At 42.5% G+C, this 17,686-nt stretch overlaps 1 protein-coding gene across 2 annotated transcripts in view; it reads right to left on the reverse strand.

The window, feature by feature from the left end:
- Positions 1-17,686, reverse strand: part of ttll12 (tubulin tyrosine ligase-like family, member 12) — a 55,095-nt gene that overhangs the window by 34,114 nt on the left and 3,295 nt on the right. For both annotated transcript variants that reach the window (XR_004608948.1, XM_034525743.1), the window contains exons 3-12: positions 16,718-16,916; positions 14,635-14,794; positions 11,864-11,997; positions 11,331-11,407; positions 9,123-9,239; positions 7,176-7,370; positions 6,955-7,066; positions 5,337-5,488; positions 5,011-5,092; positions 3,934-4,002 (exon numbers count right to left, since the gene is read on the reverse strand). Coding sequence is in view for 1 of the 2 variants with exons in the window: in XM_034525743.1 (XP_034381634.1) it covers positions 3,934-4,002; positions 5,011-5,092; positions 5,337-5,488; positions 6,955-7,066; positions 7,176-7,370; positions 9,123-9,239; positions 11,331-11,407; positions 11,864-11,997; positions 14,635-14,794; positions 16,718-16,916 (1,297 nt within the window). In the remaining variant the exon portion in view is untranslated. The remainder of the gene's footprint in view (positions 1-3,933; positions 4,003-5,010; positions 5,093-5,336; positions 5,489-6,954; positions 7,067-7,175; positions 7,371-9,122; positions 9,240-11,330; positions 11,408-11,863; positions 11,998-14,634; positions 14,795-16,717; positions 16,917-17,686) is intronic.

Here is a 17,686-nt window from a genome sequence, read left to right on the forward strand (position 1 = left end):
GAATTATGATTAGGACTGGTAATGAGGACATGGAGAGATCGTATGAACGATGTCTCTGGCTTTATTTTTCACACAATCCCCAAGTGATGGTGGAGAGGGCAGTGTCAAACATCATTGGAGCGATTTTAACACTTAATGAAAACTAAAATCATACTTGGTGACAGTATTAGAAGGTTGTTCCGTGATGTGGTCATATTTTTCCCAGATGTGGTCATATTCGGTCATATTCTTCCGAGATGTAGTCATGTTCTTCCCAGATGTGGTCATGTTCTACCCAGATATGGTCATATTCGGTCATATTCTTCCGAGATGTAGTCATGTTCTTCCCAGATGTAGTCATGTTCTTCCCAGATGTGGTCATGTTCTACCCAGATATGGTCATATTCGGTCATATTCTTCCCAGATGTGGTCATATTCGGTCATATTCTTCCGAGATGTAGTCATGTTCTTCCCAGATGTGGTCATATTCTTCCCAGATGTCATATTCTTCCCAGATGTGGTCATATTCTGTCATATTCTTCCCAGATGTCATATTCTTCCCAGATGTGGTCATATTCGGTCATGTTCTACCCAGATATGGTCATATTCGGTCATATTCTTCCCAGATGTGGTCATATTCGGTCATATTCTTCCGAGATGTAGTCATGTTCTTCCCAGATGTGGTCATATTCTTCCCAGATGTCATATTCTTCCCAGATGTGGTCATATTCTGTCATATTCTTCCCAGATGTCATATTCTTCCCAGATGTGGTCATATTCGGTCATGTTCTACCCAGATATGGTCATATTCGGTCATATTCTTCCCAGATGTGGTCATATTCGGTCATATTCTTCCGAGATGTAGTCATGTTCTTCCCAGATGTGGTCATATTCTTCCCAGATGTCATATTCTTCCCAGATGTGGTCATATTCTGTCATGTTCTTCCCAGATGTCATATTCTTCCCAGATGTGGTCATATTCGGTCATGTTCTACCCAGATATGGTCATATTCGGTCATATTCTTCCCAGATGTGGTCATGTTCTACCCAGATGTGGTCATATTCGGTCATATTCTTCCGAGATGTAGTCATGTTCTTCCAAGATGTGGTCATATTCGGTCATATTCTTCCCAGATGTGGTCATATTCTTCCCAGATGTGGTCATATTCTTCCGAGATGTGGTCATATTCTTCCCAGATGTGGTCATATTCGGTCATATTCTTCCCAGATGTGGTCATATTCTTCCCAGATGTGGTCATATTCGGTCATATTCTTCCGAGATGTAGTCATGTTCTACCCAGATATGGTCATATTCGGTCATATTCTTCCCAGATGTGGTCATATTCGGTCATATTCTTCCGAGATGTAGTCATGTTCTTCCCAGATGTAGTCATGTTCTACCCAGATATGGTCATATTCGGTCATATTCTTCCCAGATGTGGTCATATTCGGTCATATTCTTCCGAGATGTAGTCATGTTCTTCCCAGATGTGGTCATGTTCTACCCAGATATGGTCATATTCGGTCATATTCTTCCCAGATGTGGTCATATTCGGTCATATTCTTCCGAGATGTAGTCATGTTCTTCCCAGATGTGGTCATGTTCTACCCAGATGTGGTCATATTCTACCCAGATATGGTCATATTCGGTCATATTCTTCCCAGATGTGGTCATATTCTACCCAGATATGGTCATATTCGGTCATATTCTTCCGAGATGTAGTCATGTTCTTCCCAGATGTAGTCATGTTCTACCCAGATATGGTCATATTCGGTCATATTCTTCCCAGATGTGGTCATATTCTACCCAGATATGGTCATATTCGGTCATATTCTTCCCAGATGTGGTCATATTCGGTCATATTCTTCCGAGATGTAGTCATGTTCTTCCCAGATGTGGTCATGTTCTACCCAGATATGGTCATATTCTACCCAGATATGGTCATATTCGGTCATATTCTTCCCAGATGTGGTCATATTCTACCCAGATATGGTCATATTCGGTCATATTCTTCCCAGATGTAGTCATGTTCTTCCCAGATGTGGTCATGTTCTACCCAGATATGGTCATATTCGGTCATATTCTTCCCAGATGTGGTCATATTCTACCCAGATATGGTCATATTCGGTCATATTCTTCCCAGATGTAGTCATGTTCTTCCCAGATGTGGTCATGTTCTACCCAGATATGGTCATATTCGGTCATATTCTTCCCAGATGTAGTCATATTCTTCCCAGATGTAGTCATATTCTTCCCAGATGTGGTCATGTTCTACCCAGATATGGTCATATTCGGTCATATTCTTCCCAGATGTGGTCATATTCTACCCAGATATGGTCATATTCGGTCATATTCTTCCGAGATGTAGTCATGTTCTTCCCAGATGTGGTCATTTTCTACCCAGATATGGTCATATTCGGTCATATTCTTCCCAGATGTGGTCATATTCTACCCAGATATGGTCATATTCGGTCATATTCTTCCCAGATGTGGTCATATTCTACCCAGATATGCTCATATTTGGTCATATTCTTCCCAGATGTGGTCATATTCGGTCATATTCTTCCGAGATGTAGTCATATTCTACCCAGATGTGGTCATATTCGGTCATATTCTTCCCAGATGTGGTCATATTCGGTCATATTCTTCCGAGATGTAGTCATATTCTACCCAGATATGGTCATATTCGGTCATATTCTTCCCAGATGTGGTCATATTCGGTCATATTCTTCCGAGATGTAGTCATGTTCTACCTAGATGTGGTCATATTCTTCCCAGATGTGGTCATATTCGGTCATATTCTTCCGAGATGTAGTCATGTTCTACCTAGATGTGGTCATATTCTACCCAGATGTGGTCATATTCGGTCATATTCTTCCCAGATGTGGTCATGTTCTTCCCAGATGTAGTCATGTTCTTCCCAGATGTGGTCATGTTCTACCCAGATATGGTCATATTCTTCCCAGATGTGGTCATATTCGGTCATATTCTTCCGAGATGTAGTCATGTTCTTCCCAGATGTGGTCATGTTCTACCCAGATATGGTCATATTCGGTCATATTCTTCCCAGATGTGGTCATATTCTTCCCAGATGTGGTCATATTCGGTCATATTCTTCCGAGATGTAGTCATGTTCTTCCCAGATGTGGTCATGTTCTACCCAGATATGGTCATATTCGGTCATATTCTTCCCAGATGTGGTCATATTCTACCCAGATATGCTCATATTCGGTCATATTCTTCCCAGATGTGGTCATATTCTACCCAGATATGCTCATATTCGGTCATATTCTTCCCAGATGTGGTCATATTCGGTCATATTCTTCCCCGATGTAGTCATATTCTTCCCAGATGTGGTCATATTCTTCCCAGATGTGGTCATATTCGGTCATATTCTTCCGAGATGTAGTCATGTTCTTCCCAGATGTGGTCATATTCTACCCAGATATGGTCATATTCGGTCATATTCTTCCCAGATGTGGTCATATTCTACCCAGATATGGTCATATTCGGTCATATTCTTCCCAGATGTGGTCATATTCTACCCAGATATGCTCATATTCGGTCATATTCTTCCCAGATGTGGTCATATTCGGTCATATTCTTCCAAGATGTAGTCATGTTCTTCCCAGATGTGGTCATATTCGGTCATATTCTTCCGAGATGTAGTCATGTTCTACCCAGATATGGTCATATTCTTCCCAGATGTGGTCATATTCTTCCCAGATGTGGTCATATTCGGTCATATTCTTCCGAGATGTAGTCATATTCTTCCCAGATGTGGTCATGTTCTACCCAGATGTGGTCATATTCGGTCATATTCTTCCCAGATGTAGTCATATTCTTCCCAGATGTGCTCATGTTCTACCCAGATGTGGTCGTATTCGGTCATATTCTTCCCAGATGTGGTCATATTCGGTCATATTCTTCCCTTATTCACATAGTGTACTTACTTCCACCCCCTTCCATGGATACAGTGGGTACTGCTTCTCAAACATGGGGATGAAGTCATCGTAGTGCACCTAGAGAGACACAGATGACAGTTAACGACAGCTTCAGGATCCGAGCTTCATGGTTTACATTAGATTATCATGTATGTTGCTAAAGCAGAGGATCAGTTTATTATTATTCCTTGTTTTATTTAAGTGATTATTTGTTCGCCTCGATTTGATAGTTGTCAGTGAAGATAGACAGTAAACACAGAGAAAGATTACGACACGGAAGAAAAGAACATTGACTTAAATTAAAATTCTATATTTTTATAAAAAGATCAATATTAAACAAGGCCAGTGTTTTCCACAGGATTTAGTGAGACTGTGGTGGGTTGACATCCGACCCTCTAGGGGGGGGTGTTGGGGGTGCTCCCCTAGAAGAAGACTTTGAGCTAGACTGGGTTTCATCCAATCAGAAGATCGGCAGGCTCTCAACCAGTCCGCATCTACACTGGATCCCAGATTGATCCCGAATTAATGTAAATGTCAATTCCTCTGGTATCAGTGTATGAATGTGTGTGAATGGCATCATGGAGTGTAGGTTAAGGGGTCGGTAGCCGAGCACGTCCATTCTTAAGTTAACGGCATCAATCAGCTGCACTTTGAGAGCAAAATTATGAGGCTAAATCTATGAATAACTGTGTGCTCCAGATGTGGTCATAATCTTCCCACATGTGGTCATAATCTTCCCACATGTGGTCAAATTCGTCGGAGAGCGCCAGAAAGAGCAGCCGGTACCGGTGTATCGATAGTGCGGAAAAATGATATTGATATGGGTTCAAATTTTCAGAATCAATATGTTTTGGCAACACTACAACTAAGGTGCCCAGCCAGCGTTGCACCGTACGCATGTTTGAACACTCGGCCACCGGATTATTTTAAATTATAAAGCAAAAGCAGACACTGACTGACACTTCTGATTAGAACAGCTGCAGTAAAGATGTCATTCTTTTTTTGGTCTTCCAATGAATAAGGAGCACAGGGACCAGAGCGTGGTCTTCTGACCACAGACTGATTTCACAAAGAGCTCAGAAGAACCTGCTTCAGCTCCACAGCGTCGGTGTAGTTCATGACGGTGAAGTGCTTTTGGTAATCATCCAGATGGTCCAAGGAGAAAGGTCTAGACAGAAGAAACAAATAATACAGAGCTTTTATACAATGCCCCTAAGAAAATATTATAGCAAAAAGATAAATGTCTTTTCTTCTGTAAAATCTAGCCCCAGGTAGAAAGAAAATCCCCCAAACTATTCTTTGCATTTAACAGGACTGTGATTTTTTTAACAACCTGGAATTGAACCTCACAGCCCACCCCTATTCATGTATGCACGTGTGTGTGTGTGTGTGTGTGTGTGTGTGTGGCGTACCTATTAGCAAAGCGCAGCCAGAAGACGTCATAGGCATAGAGGCGCAGAGGCTGCACAGAGCGCACCATCAGCATGTAGCGGATGTCAAACTTCACCATTCCCACCTCCTCTCTGTTGAACAGCACTGGATCTTCAAGGTACTTACACACCACCTTGAGAACACACACACAGAATTACAGGTGACCAAATAGTAAAGCATCCATCAGTAATCATGTCTTTAACCAGACTGGCTACATTTACATTATTATGACTTAACGACTGCAGACGCGTCGCCCTGACCTCTGTGGCTATGACGTGGTTTCAGGGCCTCATACTGCATCACCTCAGCACGGCCTGAGGACTGATCTTACACCATCCTCCTGCAGCGCACACACGGAACACTCCAAATAGGGGAGGGGTGTCAGACGTCTGGGTCCCCCTGTAGAACCGAGGGAGGCTTGCTGCAGCCCATAATAGGCTTCATTCCACAGCCCTTTTGTATGGTTCTGCCCCAGTCTGACCTCAATGTTCTCCCCCGTTCAGCTCTATCATCTCAGAGGTGTATATAACCCATGTTCATGTTTTGACTGCGTTCATACCAGAAGGTTCTTGGACAAAGCAGACCAATGTCCTGTCATTACACACTTATATTATGAGTGTAATGGAAGAAATACTGCACTTATACGTGTTGCAGGTTTGAATATCATATCATACTATATTCTATATAATTATGTTGTGTTTGGGCTGGCAAGAACCTTTTGCGGCCCCTATGTTGTGAAACTCCTCAGCACACTCATGAGTTATGGGCATCCTCCCTACATATTTGTGTGTAACCCCGCCCCTTTCTGCTTCCTTAGCTCTCATCTGTCAGCTAGAACCTTCAATTCATAAATTCGTACCCTCCCTAAGACAGCCCTCTAACTCCCTAATTGTCAGAATCCAATGAAGTCACCTCTTACGCCCTCACTGCCTGTGCATGTCCGTGTGCACCTGACCCGTCTGAAGGAGGAGTAGAACGGAGCCCTTTAGTGGGAGTTTGTGCTCCTCTGCTGAACGCTCATCGTCCTGCAGACTCCTTCCTTCTTGCAAGAATAAATACTCAGAAGCTTAAAGGTTGTTCCTTGGATCTCATTATTTTAAGCATCTCATCCAAAGCCTGTGATAGGAGTTACAAATAATTCCACCACAAGGGCATATGAAAAATACAAATTCTAACATGAAAGACATGTGTAAAATACATAAAATATGAAAATATATGGAAAAGACTCCTTAACTATCACTTTTGAGGTAGAGCCTCCACCAATGTAGCATGGACATAGGGTTGTATTCTCCCTATCTATATTATTGCACAGAAGAGGATGAATCTCTCACTGATTGTTATGCGGGGCGGACCTCAGGAACATGAATAGTGAATGAGCCCTTCAGAATCTAGTGATTCAGAATTTCTTAATCATTGCTTCAAACTCATCAAATGTTTTGTTTCATTTATGTGTGCTTCCAGATAAATGTCCACAACAAGCAACCTACTGGGTGATTCATGGTTCCAATGTAAACGGTGATGCATTCAAAATGCTTTCATAGTCAGATTAATGTGTACATGGTGTTAGCTGAGCTGGTTTCACGTTGTGTGTGTGTGTACCTTTGGTGTACTCTCTCTCTGTCTGATTATGTAGTCCAGGTTGTTGGTGATGTGTGTGTCCAGGCCACGTGCCAAGTTCCAGGGCTTACAGATCCAGTGGTTATCCTCTCCCCTGGAACACACACCGACTCATCTTTCATCTGCTTTGTGCTGATCGGACCGTCTCCATCGGCAACACGCTCTTGATTTTGTTAGGATATATAAAAATAGGACATTCCCACCTTTGTTGCCTCTGTTGATAGCGCTTGACGAACTGCGGCAGCTCTGACTGGAGGTTGAAGGTCTCTGGTAACCACTCGGGCCGGGAGCCGCCTCCCGCTCTGCGGGCCACGGCGGCCATGCAGTCCTTCACGGTGACGATGCTCTCGCAGGGAAACTGGTTAAGCATCACATGGGGTCGTTCCTCGCTCAGCTTCCTGTCAGAGAAGAAGTCATGACGAATGTATCTAAAAACAACAACTGTTGTCTCTTTTACAAGGGTGGGGCTTTTCGCCGTCAATTAGAGTATTTTCTTAATCCCACATTCAAGCTTTGGTCACTATACACACACACACACACACACACACACACACACACACACACACACACACACACACACACACACACACACACACACACACACACACACACACACACACACACACACACACACACACACACACACACACACACACACACACACACACACACACACACACACACACACACACACACACACACACACACACACACACACACACACACACACACACACACACACACACACACACACACACACACACACACACACACACACACACACACACACACACACACACACACTTTGTTTTGTCTGGTTTCACAGAGCAACGTCTGTGGCAGTGTGACTTTGCAGCATTGATGGATGTTAGAGTGAGAATTCCTCCATGAGGACATGCAGAGGTCATGAAGTTCACGCAGTTAGCTCATGTGGGGTCTGGTCACGAGCTTCACGTGACCTCCGTGCATTTCTTACTTTGCAGCTATAAATGCTGTAAAGTGATCAACATGCTGTAAAGTCATGTAGTGTGCCGAAGGTCATGTAGTGTGCCGAAGGTCATGTAGTGTGCCGAAGGTCATGTAGTGTGCCGAAGGTCATGTAGTGTGCCGAAGGTCATGCATTTCTCGGAATGACTACTCGGGGGAGTTCCAGAAAACAGCCGTTCTCTCGGCGCAGTGAACTACAACTGTGGTCTGTCGGGTTGCTACGGGACACAGAAGGACCATTTGTGTATTTGTTATATCCTTCAAATCATTTTGTTATTAAAGTTGATCTTAAAACTATAAAGTACAATTTGGATCATTCTAAACATATGAGAAAAGGTCTCTCTCTGGATGCTGCCAAGAGTTTTATGCATGCCATGACCCTTTCCCATATATCATATTGCATTTCATGTTGGGGGCGGGCTCTTGAAACAACCATAAGACCACTGGGATCAGTCAGTTAATGGAGCATCATAAACAAACTCTGGATGTTCATCACTGTAGGATACTCTCTCATTCTATCATCCCTCTTTTTTAAAGTATGCCATTAAGTCACGTGTCTCCATTTTTGGGGTGTTTACAATGTTCTTGTTCATATAGAGATTTTATGAACCACAACTACTGTCAGTGTCGGTCAGATTGCCTCCACTTGTATGTGGGAACAATGTGTTAAACACATCTATGTGGGTGTGTTGTTTCAGTCGGTGTATATTTTCTCAAAATAAATGTTAGATCTTTTGAACAGAAGTAAGAATTATTAATAATAATAATAATAATAATGCATTTAATTTATATAGCGCTTTTCATAATACTCAAAGACACTTAAAATATTATTGGTTATTTCCTTTTTATAAAGCAAGCAAACTTTCAATTATCAGTCAACTTAACGTTTATATGAAACTAGCTAAGGACACTTTTCTTGAACTGAGAATATAAAAACAATCTTTGTTTGAACTCGTGGATCAAGTTTAAACAACAAGTTCACTCAACTCCGACCACTTAAATCATATTGTTGATACAACTAGAAAATTGTAGTTAAATGAACTTTCATTGCTCAGTTGAATCAAAGGAAATCTTCAAGTTGAGTTAACTTGCATTACAGTGTGTGTGTGTGTGTGTGTGTGTGTGTGTGTGTGTGTGTGTGTGTGTGTGTGTGTGTTGCTGACCTGTAGTCTTTGATGTGAGTATAGATCCAAACAATATCAGCCTCCTCCTCCTCCTCCGTCAGCTGGAACCGTAGGTGAGTCAGGTTGTTTCTTACTTGTGACATGTCGGAGTAAACCCTAAACAGCAGAGCACAGAGCAGTGGAGAGGAGTGGGAAACATAGAAATGACAACACATAAGGTGTTCCATAAGGTAAATTTATGTTTTGGACGACCTCTATACCAAAAATGCAAGATAAGAGAAAAGAAATGGCAATAAGACAATGTTATTCAGGCTGCAGTCATATTTTAAAGAGCAGTGTTGTTTGGGAACAATATAATAGTAGAAAAGTACGAAAGTATAGAAGTATACCCACTAAAACATATAACCTGCATAAGACAGTCACTCAAGCATTATATAATCCTTCCTGTTCAAACAGGGCCAACCAGCTAATGTTACCACACAACAAGGTGAAAACATCCTGTTGTTGACTAACAAACAGGATGGTTCATGTGTGAGTGACGCAACTGTGTCTCTGGTTGCAAAATAATAATGCACATGTAAATGCAACGCGAGCGATTCACACTTCATGCACATTTTGCACATCTGGAGGGCGGAACTGGCTCTGTACTTATTGTGCTGTTGCGCCAACTTTTTCTGATTTACTACACTATAGAAAATAAAACATTTGTCACTAAACGTGAGAAGCCATTGTGTCGTGAAGTGTGTGAACGTGTGCGTGGTACTTTCACCAGTATGTCAACTTAAACCATTAAACTCTGGACATACATTGCTAAAACACGTTAATACATGATTGCTATCACACACACAGAAGTCGCTTCCTGTCTCAGGAACCGAGAATACTCACTGAGGGACTAATAAAGGATTATCTTATCTTATCTTACTGAATGCTGAGTTTGTGACATGTACTTATACGGGCATATGTATATGGCATATGTATATGTTGGCCTACTTTCTGATCTTTGTCCCAGATAGCACATCTGTGTCATCTGATAAAGCGCAAAGGCTTCTGGGGCCTGTGTCAGAGAGCATTTCCCCTATAAATGACCCTGTTCAAGAGAGAAAACGATCTAAGCGATCTTCACACCTTTTCACACTTTTATTTTTATTCTTTATTTTTCGTTGTTGCTCTGTTTCGCTTTTTTGGCTGAGATCAATTTTTGTAACTTCCTGAAAAGGAGAGAAAAACTCTTTTGCAAATAAAATACCCACTCCCATTGTGAGACTGGGGTAAAAACTAAATTAACCAGGTTACACTCCGTGTTTTTGCGGCCTCCTCCAGATGCCTGATGGACAACATCCAGCCTGACTTAAAAAGGGTAAGTACCTGCGGGAAAACCATTTACAGACAACATAATCTAAGTATCTGAAAAAAGGTTTATTCCAAGGTTCCAGAGTAGGAGGTGTTACTAAAGAGAGAGCTCCAATATGGTGGTTTACAATTAGAGAGCCGCGCCCTATATAGGCTTCTACCCAGGGCTGAGACTGAGATGCTCTGCGTGAAGGGGGAGAATTAACCACGCCCGGAAACAAAATAACTAGAGCCGTTCCTAAGACATCAGACTACCCGAAAGGTTTAATACATAGAGGTATAAGAATCCAGATCTAAATGAACAGAGTCGGTTTTATAGAGTGTGTATAAGAAGACAACCTTTTGTTTCCTCGACAAAGCAAACCAACTTAGAAGAAGAGACTAATAACGTTCAACTTTTGAATACTGGACTGAAATAGATGCTATTAGGCATATTATTTGTATTAATGGGACAGATCCAATCGCAGACCTAAATGACAGACCAGTAAACGAAGGGTTAGCTCAGAATAAGTGTTTTGTGTTTGACGGACACCGCACTATCTGTCTAGTTTATTGACACCGCCTGGTGGTCATTAACTGCACTACAGCCAGCATCCTGAGAGGCCTTCATACATGACGGAGAGAAACTGTATTTGGGATTTAGAATACCAGTCTGCCGGTGCTGTTCAAATGCTAATGATTCCACTTGAACTGCGTGTGGCTATTAGCACCGTTCTTTGTAAATAAATACATATGTATTTGGCATGAGGGTCATAAGCATAGAGAGACGTCTGCATGGCTGATATTAATATGAGTGTAGCTTGATCTTTATACTGTGTTTGAACAGGATGGGATCCACTAAGTGGTCTTCCCTTTTTGATTGATGACAAACATAATTTGCTGGGATGAGCCACTTACTTGAGGATTTTGTCCTCGGGCACAGAGAAGGGTTGGATGTCCACTGGAAGCAGCTCCTTGTTCTCCAACGCAATGGCCTGGAGAAGCAGACAAAGGGGACAGTGATGCCTGTCGGGGGGAAGGAATTCCTACAGGACTCATATGATTCATGTGTCCAAAGTATTATTACTACGCTCAAACAGGATTGATTACGGCTACACTGTGTGTGTGTGTGTGTGTGTGTGTGTGTGTATATGTGTGTGTGTTTAAAAGTTACTGCTAACTTGTTTTTGGACCAATAAAAGTGAATTAATAAATACAGCCTGTCCATTCGAGGAAAAACCAAGTGATGATTAAGCACCAAATGTCTCCTTATTTGACCAAAAGGAGTCCCAGAACCACTGAAGACCAGCTCTTGTTTGTGGACCGCTAATCTGTTCACTATCAATACAGGTGTGTTCGGGTTGCTTTCTGCATCCAAACAGTATCACAACGGTCTGAACCAGGACAAAATATGTTTGTGTTTCCATAACCTCAGTGATAGTCCTCCTTACCTCGTAGTACGAGTCCGGGGGCTCAGTCGTGACACTGCTGACCCCTTCTAGATGGTCAGGTATCCATGGTAACAGACGGCATCGCCTCAAAAGGGGGTCCGTCTCTCCAAACGTATAGTCTCGTGTCACTTCATCTGTGGAAATAATAACATTTTTGCTGAGTGTGAAAGTCTCTGAGTACTCTGTTAGGGTTGGTCCTAGGCTGGACCCGAGTGCAGACCAGGAGACAGTAGGGTCGGTTTAAGGAGTTCGCTGGTGGAGCCAGAGCTGAACACAGGTAGGAAGGCGTGGTGGGGCTGGGCTGAAGGCCACATTTCCTACAGTTGCACAAACGTTACAACAGCAGGACATTGGTTGGGAACATGTGGTTGTGGTATCTATCATATGAGTGACCACCTGTGGTTGTATGGTACCACTTATATAACCCTTCTGTTACATGAATGTAACAAAAAGGTTCTCAGGTGTGGGAGAACAGAAAAGGCCAAATCTGAACAGAAGAGAACACATGAGATAAGACCACACCAAGGAACAGAAGTCTTCTCCCCAGGCTGCACCGGGCTCACAGCTTTAACAAAGGGAAAGTTTGTCTTTGGAATAAAAAAATGATTTAAAAAGCTCATCCTTTAAAATCCGTATTTACTTAATTTGCACTTTATCATACACTGTATATTTTACATTTTATTCTGTCTCGTCTGCACTTTGTTGATTGTTTATTTGTTGTCTACTGTTGTTGCTTGTTGTTGTTTGTTATGTCTGACGTCCTATGTTGCACCACCCACCACACTAAGTTCCTTGTAGGTATAAACCAGGGGTCGGCAACCTTTACCACTCAAAGAGCCATTTGGACCCGTTTCCCACAGTAAAGAAAACACTGGGAGCCACAAAACCCTTTTGACATTTAAAATGAAATAACACTGCATATAACGTTTATTTTGCCGTTATGCTATGTATAAACAAACTATAATGTGTTGCATTTATGAAATCAATGAACGACTGCAGAGAAAACAAAATTACATTTCTGCATGCAACAAAACATTTTGAGCTCCGAAAAAAAGACGTTGACGTTGGGTTGAAGGTTACTTTCAAGTAAAATACTCAATGTCTATTTGAGTCCTTCTTGTATTTATGAAAAAAAAACGCTGAACTTAAATTATCCACCGTCAGCAAACCAAAAATGCCGTCCTCTCTCTGTGTGCCGTCATCCTTTTACTGGCGCGTGCAGTCAGCTGTCAACTCTTTGCAGAGAGGGGCATATCCTTGATTTTCTGCACAATTTCACTCTTGTTTTTAAAGTCCGTGAATAGATGTTCTGAAATCTTAATGAAAGATTCTTTTATATATTCTCCATCTGTGAACGGCTTCCCGTGCCTGACTATTTCCTGAGCGGCTACAAAACTTGCATATGTACTTGAATTGGCAGACTTCATCCACTTCTTGAAGTGATTTTTACTCAGATCAACCTTCCGCATCAGTTCCGAAACGGCTTTTTTTCTCTCATCTCCATCCGGATATTTTTGAGCAAAGGCTGCGTGTTTATTCTGGAAATGTCTTGCGACATTTGACTTTTTGTTGTTTCCTAGTTTCTCATTACATATTAAGCATACTGGTAAACCAGTCTCGTCAGCAGTGAAAGCAAATGAATCTGTCCACGTACCATTGAACGTTCTGTTTTCTTCAGACACTGTTCTCTTCTTAGAATTCTCCATAGTTGTCCTACCTGGGATTCGAAAAGTTCAAGAAATCGCGCGCTGGCGGGTGTCGCACATTGGCGGTTGTGACGCATAGTAACAGCGTAACAGCGACATAACATTTTTTAACACGTTTTATTTAGATGTTACAAGATCACCTTAATCTTCAAATTTAGAATTACATTTTAAAAACGAACAAACTAAAATAAAATACATTTTAATTAAATACTCATTAATTATTTTCAAAAGCCACAGGGAGCCGCATCAGAGGGATGAAAGAGCCGCATGCGCCTCCGGAGCCGCGGGTTGCCGACCCCTGGTATAAACCTACTTGCTAATAAAAGTTTCTGATTCTGATTCTGTGTTGTTGTTGTTGATGACTTATAAAAGCACCAACACCCAGGGGTGCAACCTATCGGATCAGCGAAAAAGAAAAAGGGGGTCAAATACCACTTTTAGAGATTGGTCATTGATGCCTCTGGGCCAGTAGGTTTCCTGGTTTTGTTTTAGCAGCTGGTCTTCAAGGTTTCAGACTATTGTTTTCACCGCCGCCCTGTGGTCATAATGTTTGAAGTCTGCGTAAACCATCACAAATGTTAAATTGGATTTGTTTGCTTTGTTACTAAAAATAAATCAACAATGCGTCAGTTTTCCAGATCAACACCACTACCAACACATTTGTTTTTAGCCTATTAATGGTCATTCCAGTTTTATACATATTTATATAATAGTTATGTAAACAACTATTCTGCCTTGTCTGTCCTTTACTTTTATCTGTCCAGCTGTGTTGTTGCTAGCTGCTCTTGTACTTCTGTGGAAGAAAAAAAGGACACGTGTATGTGCACATGTACTAGGCAAATATATGTGATCACGTCTCCCGTGTGTGTGTGTGTGTGTGTGTGTGTGCGTGTGTGTGTGTGCGTGTGTGTGTGTGTATGTGTGTGTGTGTGTGTGCGTGCGTGTGTGCGTGCGTGTGTGTGTGTGCGTGTGTGTGTGTGTATGTGTGTGTGTGTGTGTGTGTGTGTGTGCGTGTGTATGTGTGCGTGTGTGTGTGTGTGTGTGTGTGTGCATGTCTCCTCTCACCTCCCTCCTGCAGGTCCTGCAGGGGCCAGAGCACAGAGTAGGCCAGCCCGCCCTGGACGTAGAAGAAGGGAGCCATGCTGCAGCTGGGCTGGTCGGAGTGCTGCAGCCGGGAGCCGAACTCATCCACGATGTACCACACCGGTACTTTATCCTCAGGAGACTGTCACGGTCAAACACAGCAGGGCGAGAACAGTGAGGGGGAGGAGAACAGGGAGACCAACGGGGATTTTACCTCTGCAAAGGTGGCTTTTCCACTTCCATCTCTGTAAAATTAAAATATTTAGTCTTTTGCTTGTGGGTCTGAGGCGTCACATTTGTTCATGCGGTACCATTTATATATATATATATATATATATATATATATATATATGTCGTCAGCGTTTGAATGAAGTAAATGTTTTGTAGTGACGTGGTAGACAACTGAAATGAGACACACCCCACCCAAAAACCTGCCTCTCTTTTCAGTTCAACGAATCAACTCGTGACATGACTAACTATAATAATATACTATAATAAACTAAACTTGTTGTATCATTGTGAAACTGTGGTGTGGAAAGAAAATGTTTATCTAGGTGAGGTGTTATACATATCTAAATCTTTTATACTGAAGTATGTTTTATCTAATATCTCACACTAGAATGAACACTGAAGTTATTAAGCATCGCAGTTAGACATCTGTCCTTAAAAAAGAACATTTCTATGAATAAACATAATGCCCTGACATGTTGAAGAGTGACGGGTACGAGCCGCGAACATGGCTCCCTTCCACACAAGGGAGGGAGAGATAGGAAGGGTGGGGGGCGAGCAGGGTCATTCCCAGGACTATCCCTAAATGACCGATAGACCAAAAGGATAAGCCGTCAACAAGCCACGATGGTGCCGTAAGGGGGGGGGTGGGGTGGTGGGGGGGAAATAACTCTGTCCTTGAGAAGACCCAGCTGGGCCTCTTCTCCATGATGAACATGAGTGATGGGAGGGAGAGGGGGGGCTGTGGGAAGGACCACGGCCCTCATCTGAATCACATGTAAACGACATATGTACGTTGTTTTATACTTTGTCGTTTTATCTTGATGAACCGGGGACCCAGCTCAGCAGTTTTATTTTTATTTGTATTCTGCAAATAAAATCTCTGTGAACTGAACAATAATCCAACCTCTCGTAGTCTGCGGGGAGTCCAGGAGTGAGTTCATGTGGTGACTCACACTCAGATAGGAAATAGCCACTGAGTTTATACAGCCTCAAGTTTGTAATAAGAATCAATTTGGAAGGAAGAGAATAATTCATCCACAACATTGGTGAACTCCATGTGAAATTAAAGCCAACAAACAATTACTCGTGTTGCTGTTGGTCCTTTATTAGCATTTGTTTACCCGTAAAGGTTTCTCTTAGCGGAGGCTATCCGATGGAAATGTCTGGTGGACGACCCGAGAAGTGGAAACAGGATGTGGTTAGAGAGACATCCTGCTGAGATGCTCAGACAATGAAGAGCAGTAAGGAACTGTTGGAACAGTAATATATTATAGATACTGGGGTCATAAGGTCGGGACTTTCTAAGAATAGAAGATGGAAAATGCCTGAGGGGGAAAGCTTGTAAAGGAAAATGAGGAAGATTAAGCGTGGGTAATTACACCATAAGTTAAAGATTCACCAAGAAGGAGCAATAGCCCCACGTTTGATCATGATTGAAGAATGTTCAGAGCGTGAAGTTGGTCTGCGGAGGTTAATGCTTTGATCAAAGAATTAACTCTGGACATAAATTAAAACGTTAAACTTAAAAAGGGTTATAGCGCGGGGGACAAATGTTAAGGGCTTTTAAGGTTATATTTTTAGAGGCTTTTATTCAGCCCTCTACCTGCTGACACACAGAGTTTCTCGCCGGCTACACTGTAGACAGCAGTGTTGTTTTCACCGGCTCTCAGAGCGATTTTTGCCTTTTACTGCCATCCTTATCCTGGCTTGTAAAAGCAGTGTATTTGTAGACTGACAGTTACTGCTGTAAATAAATGTCATGCAGGGACACACCGTGGCAGAAGGAAGCATGGGAAGCTAGAATGAGACGGTGGATCATGTTTTTCTGACGTACCCCCTGGGAGAGTTTATAAGTCTGGTTGTGCTTCCACATGCGCTCCATCACCATCTCCACCGTATCCGGGTCGGGGGCCTCGCCGTGGAAGTCCACCCCCACGAGGGCGGCCATTCTGGGCAGCAGGCCGGGGGTGTTCTCCAGCTGCTGACGGGCATGGTCCACGCGGTACGTCCAGGCGTGATCCACCAGGTACACACTGCGGTGGGCGCACAAGGAAGATGGATAGAAGTTCAGGTCGACAGCATTGTAAAAACTCAAATAGGTGCATTTTATATTGAAATTATCAACAACAAACCGTAGCGGGTCAGGTGTCAAAAGATGGTAAACGGCCAAATGAAATGGGCTTTTTTGCCCAATGTTGATTGTATTTTCCACCGTTTTTTTATTTCATGTCACATTATGACCTTTCAGCCAATCACAATCCTCCAGACATCAGGCTACATCAGTAGGCTACGTAGTTGACGAACGCACGGCCATCGCTCTGTTCCGAAGAGAATTTTTGTACCAGAGGATCTGCGGGTTGCCGTTGTTGTGTCCTTGAGCAAGACACTGATGGACAACATCCAGCCTGACTTAAAAAGGGTAAGTACCTGCGGGAAAACCATTTACAGACAACATAATCTAAGTATCTGAAAAAAGGTTTATTCCAAGGTTCCAGAGTAGGAGGTGTTACTAAAGAGAGAGCTCCAATATGGTGGTTTACAATTAGAGAGCCGCGCCCTATATAGGCTTCTACCCAGGGCTGAGACTGAGATGCTCTGCGTGAAGGGGGAGAATTAACCACGCCCGGAAACAAAATAACTAGAGCCGTTCCTAAGACATCAGACTACCCGAAAGGTTTAATACATAGAGGTATAAGAATCCAGATCTAAATGAACAGAGTCGGTTTTATAGAGTGTGTATAAGAAGACAACCTTTTGTTTCCTCGACAAAGCAAACCAACTTAGAAGAAGAGACTAATAACGT

The sequence above is a fragment of the Cyclopterus lumpus genome, chromosome 23 (genome assembly GCF_009769545.1).
Source record: "Cyclopterus lumpus isolate fCycLum1 chromosome 23, fCycLum1.pri, whole genome shotgun sequence".
Lineage (NCBI taxonomy): Eukaryota > Metazoa > Chordata > Actinopteri > Perciformes > Cyclopteridae > Cyclopterus > Cyclopterus lumpus.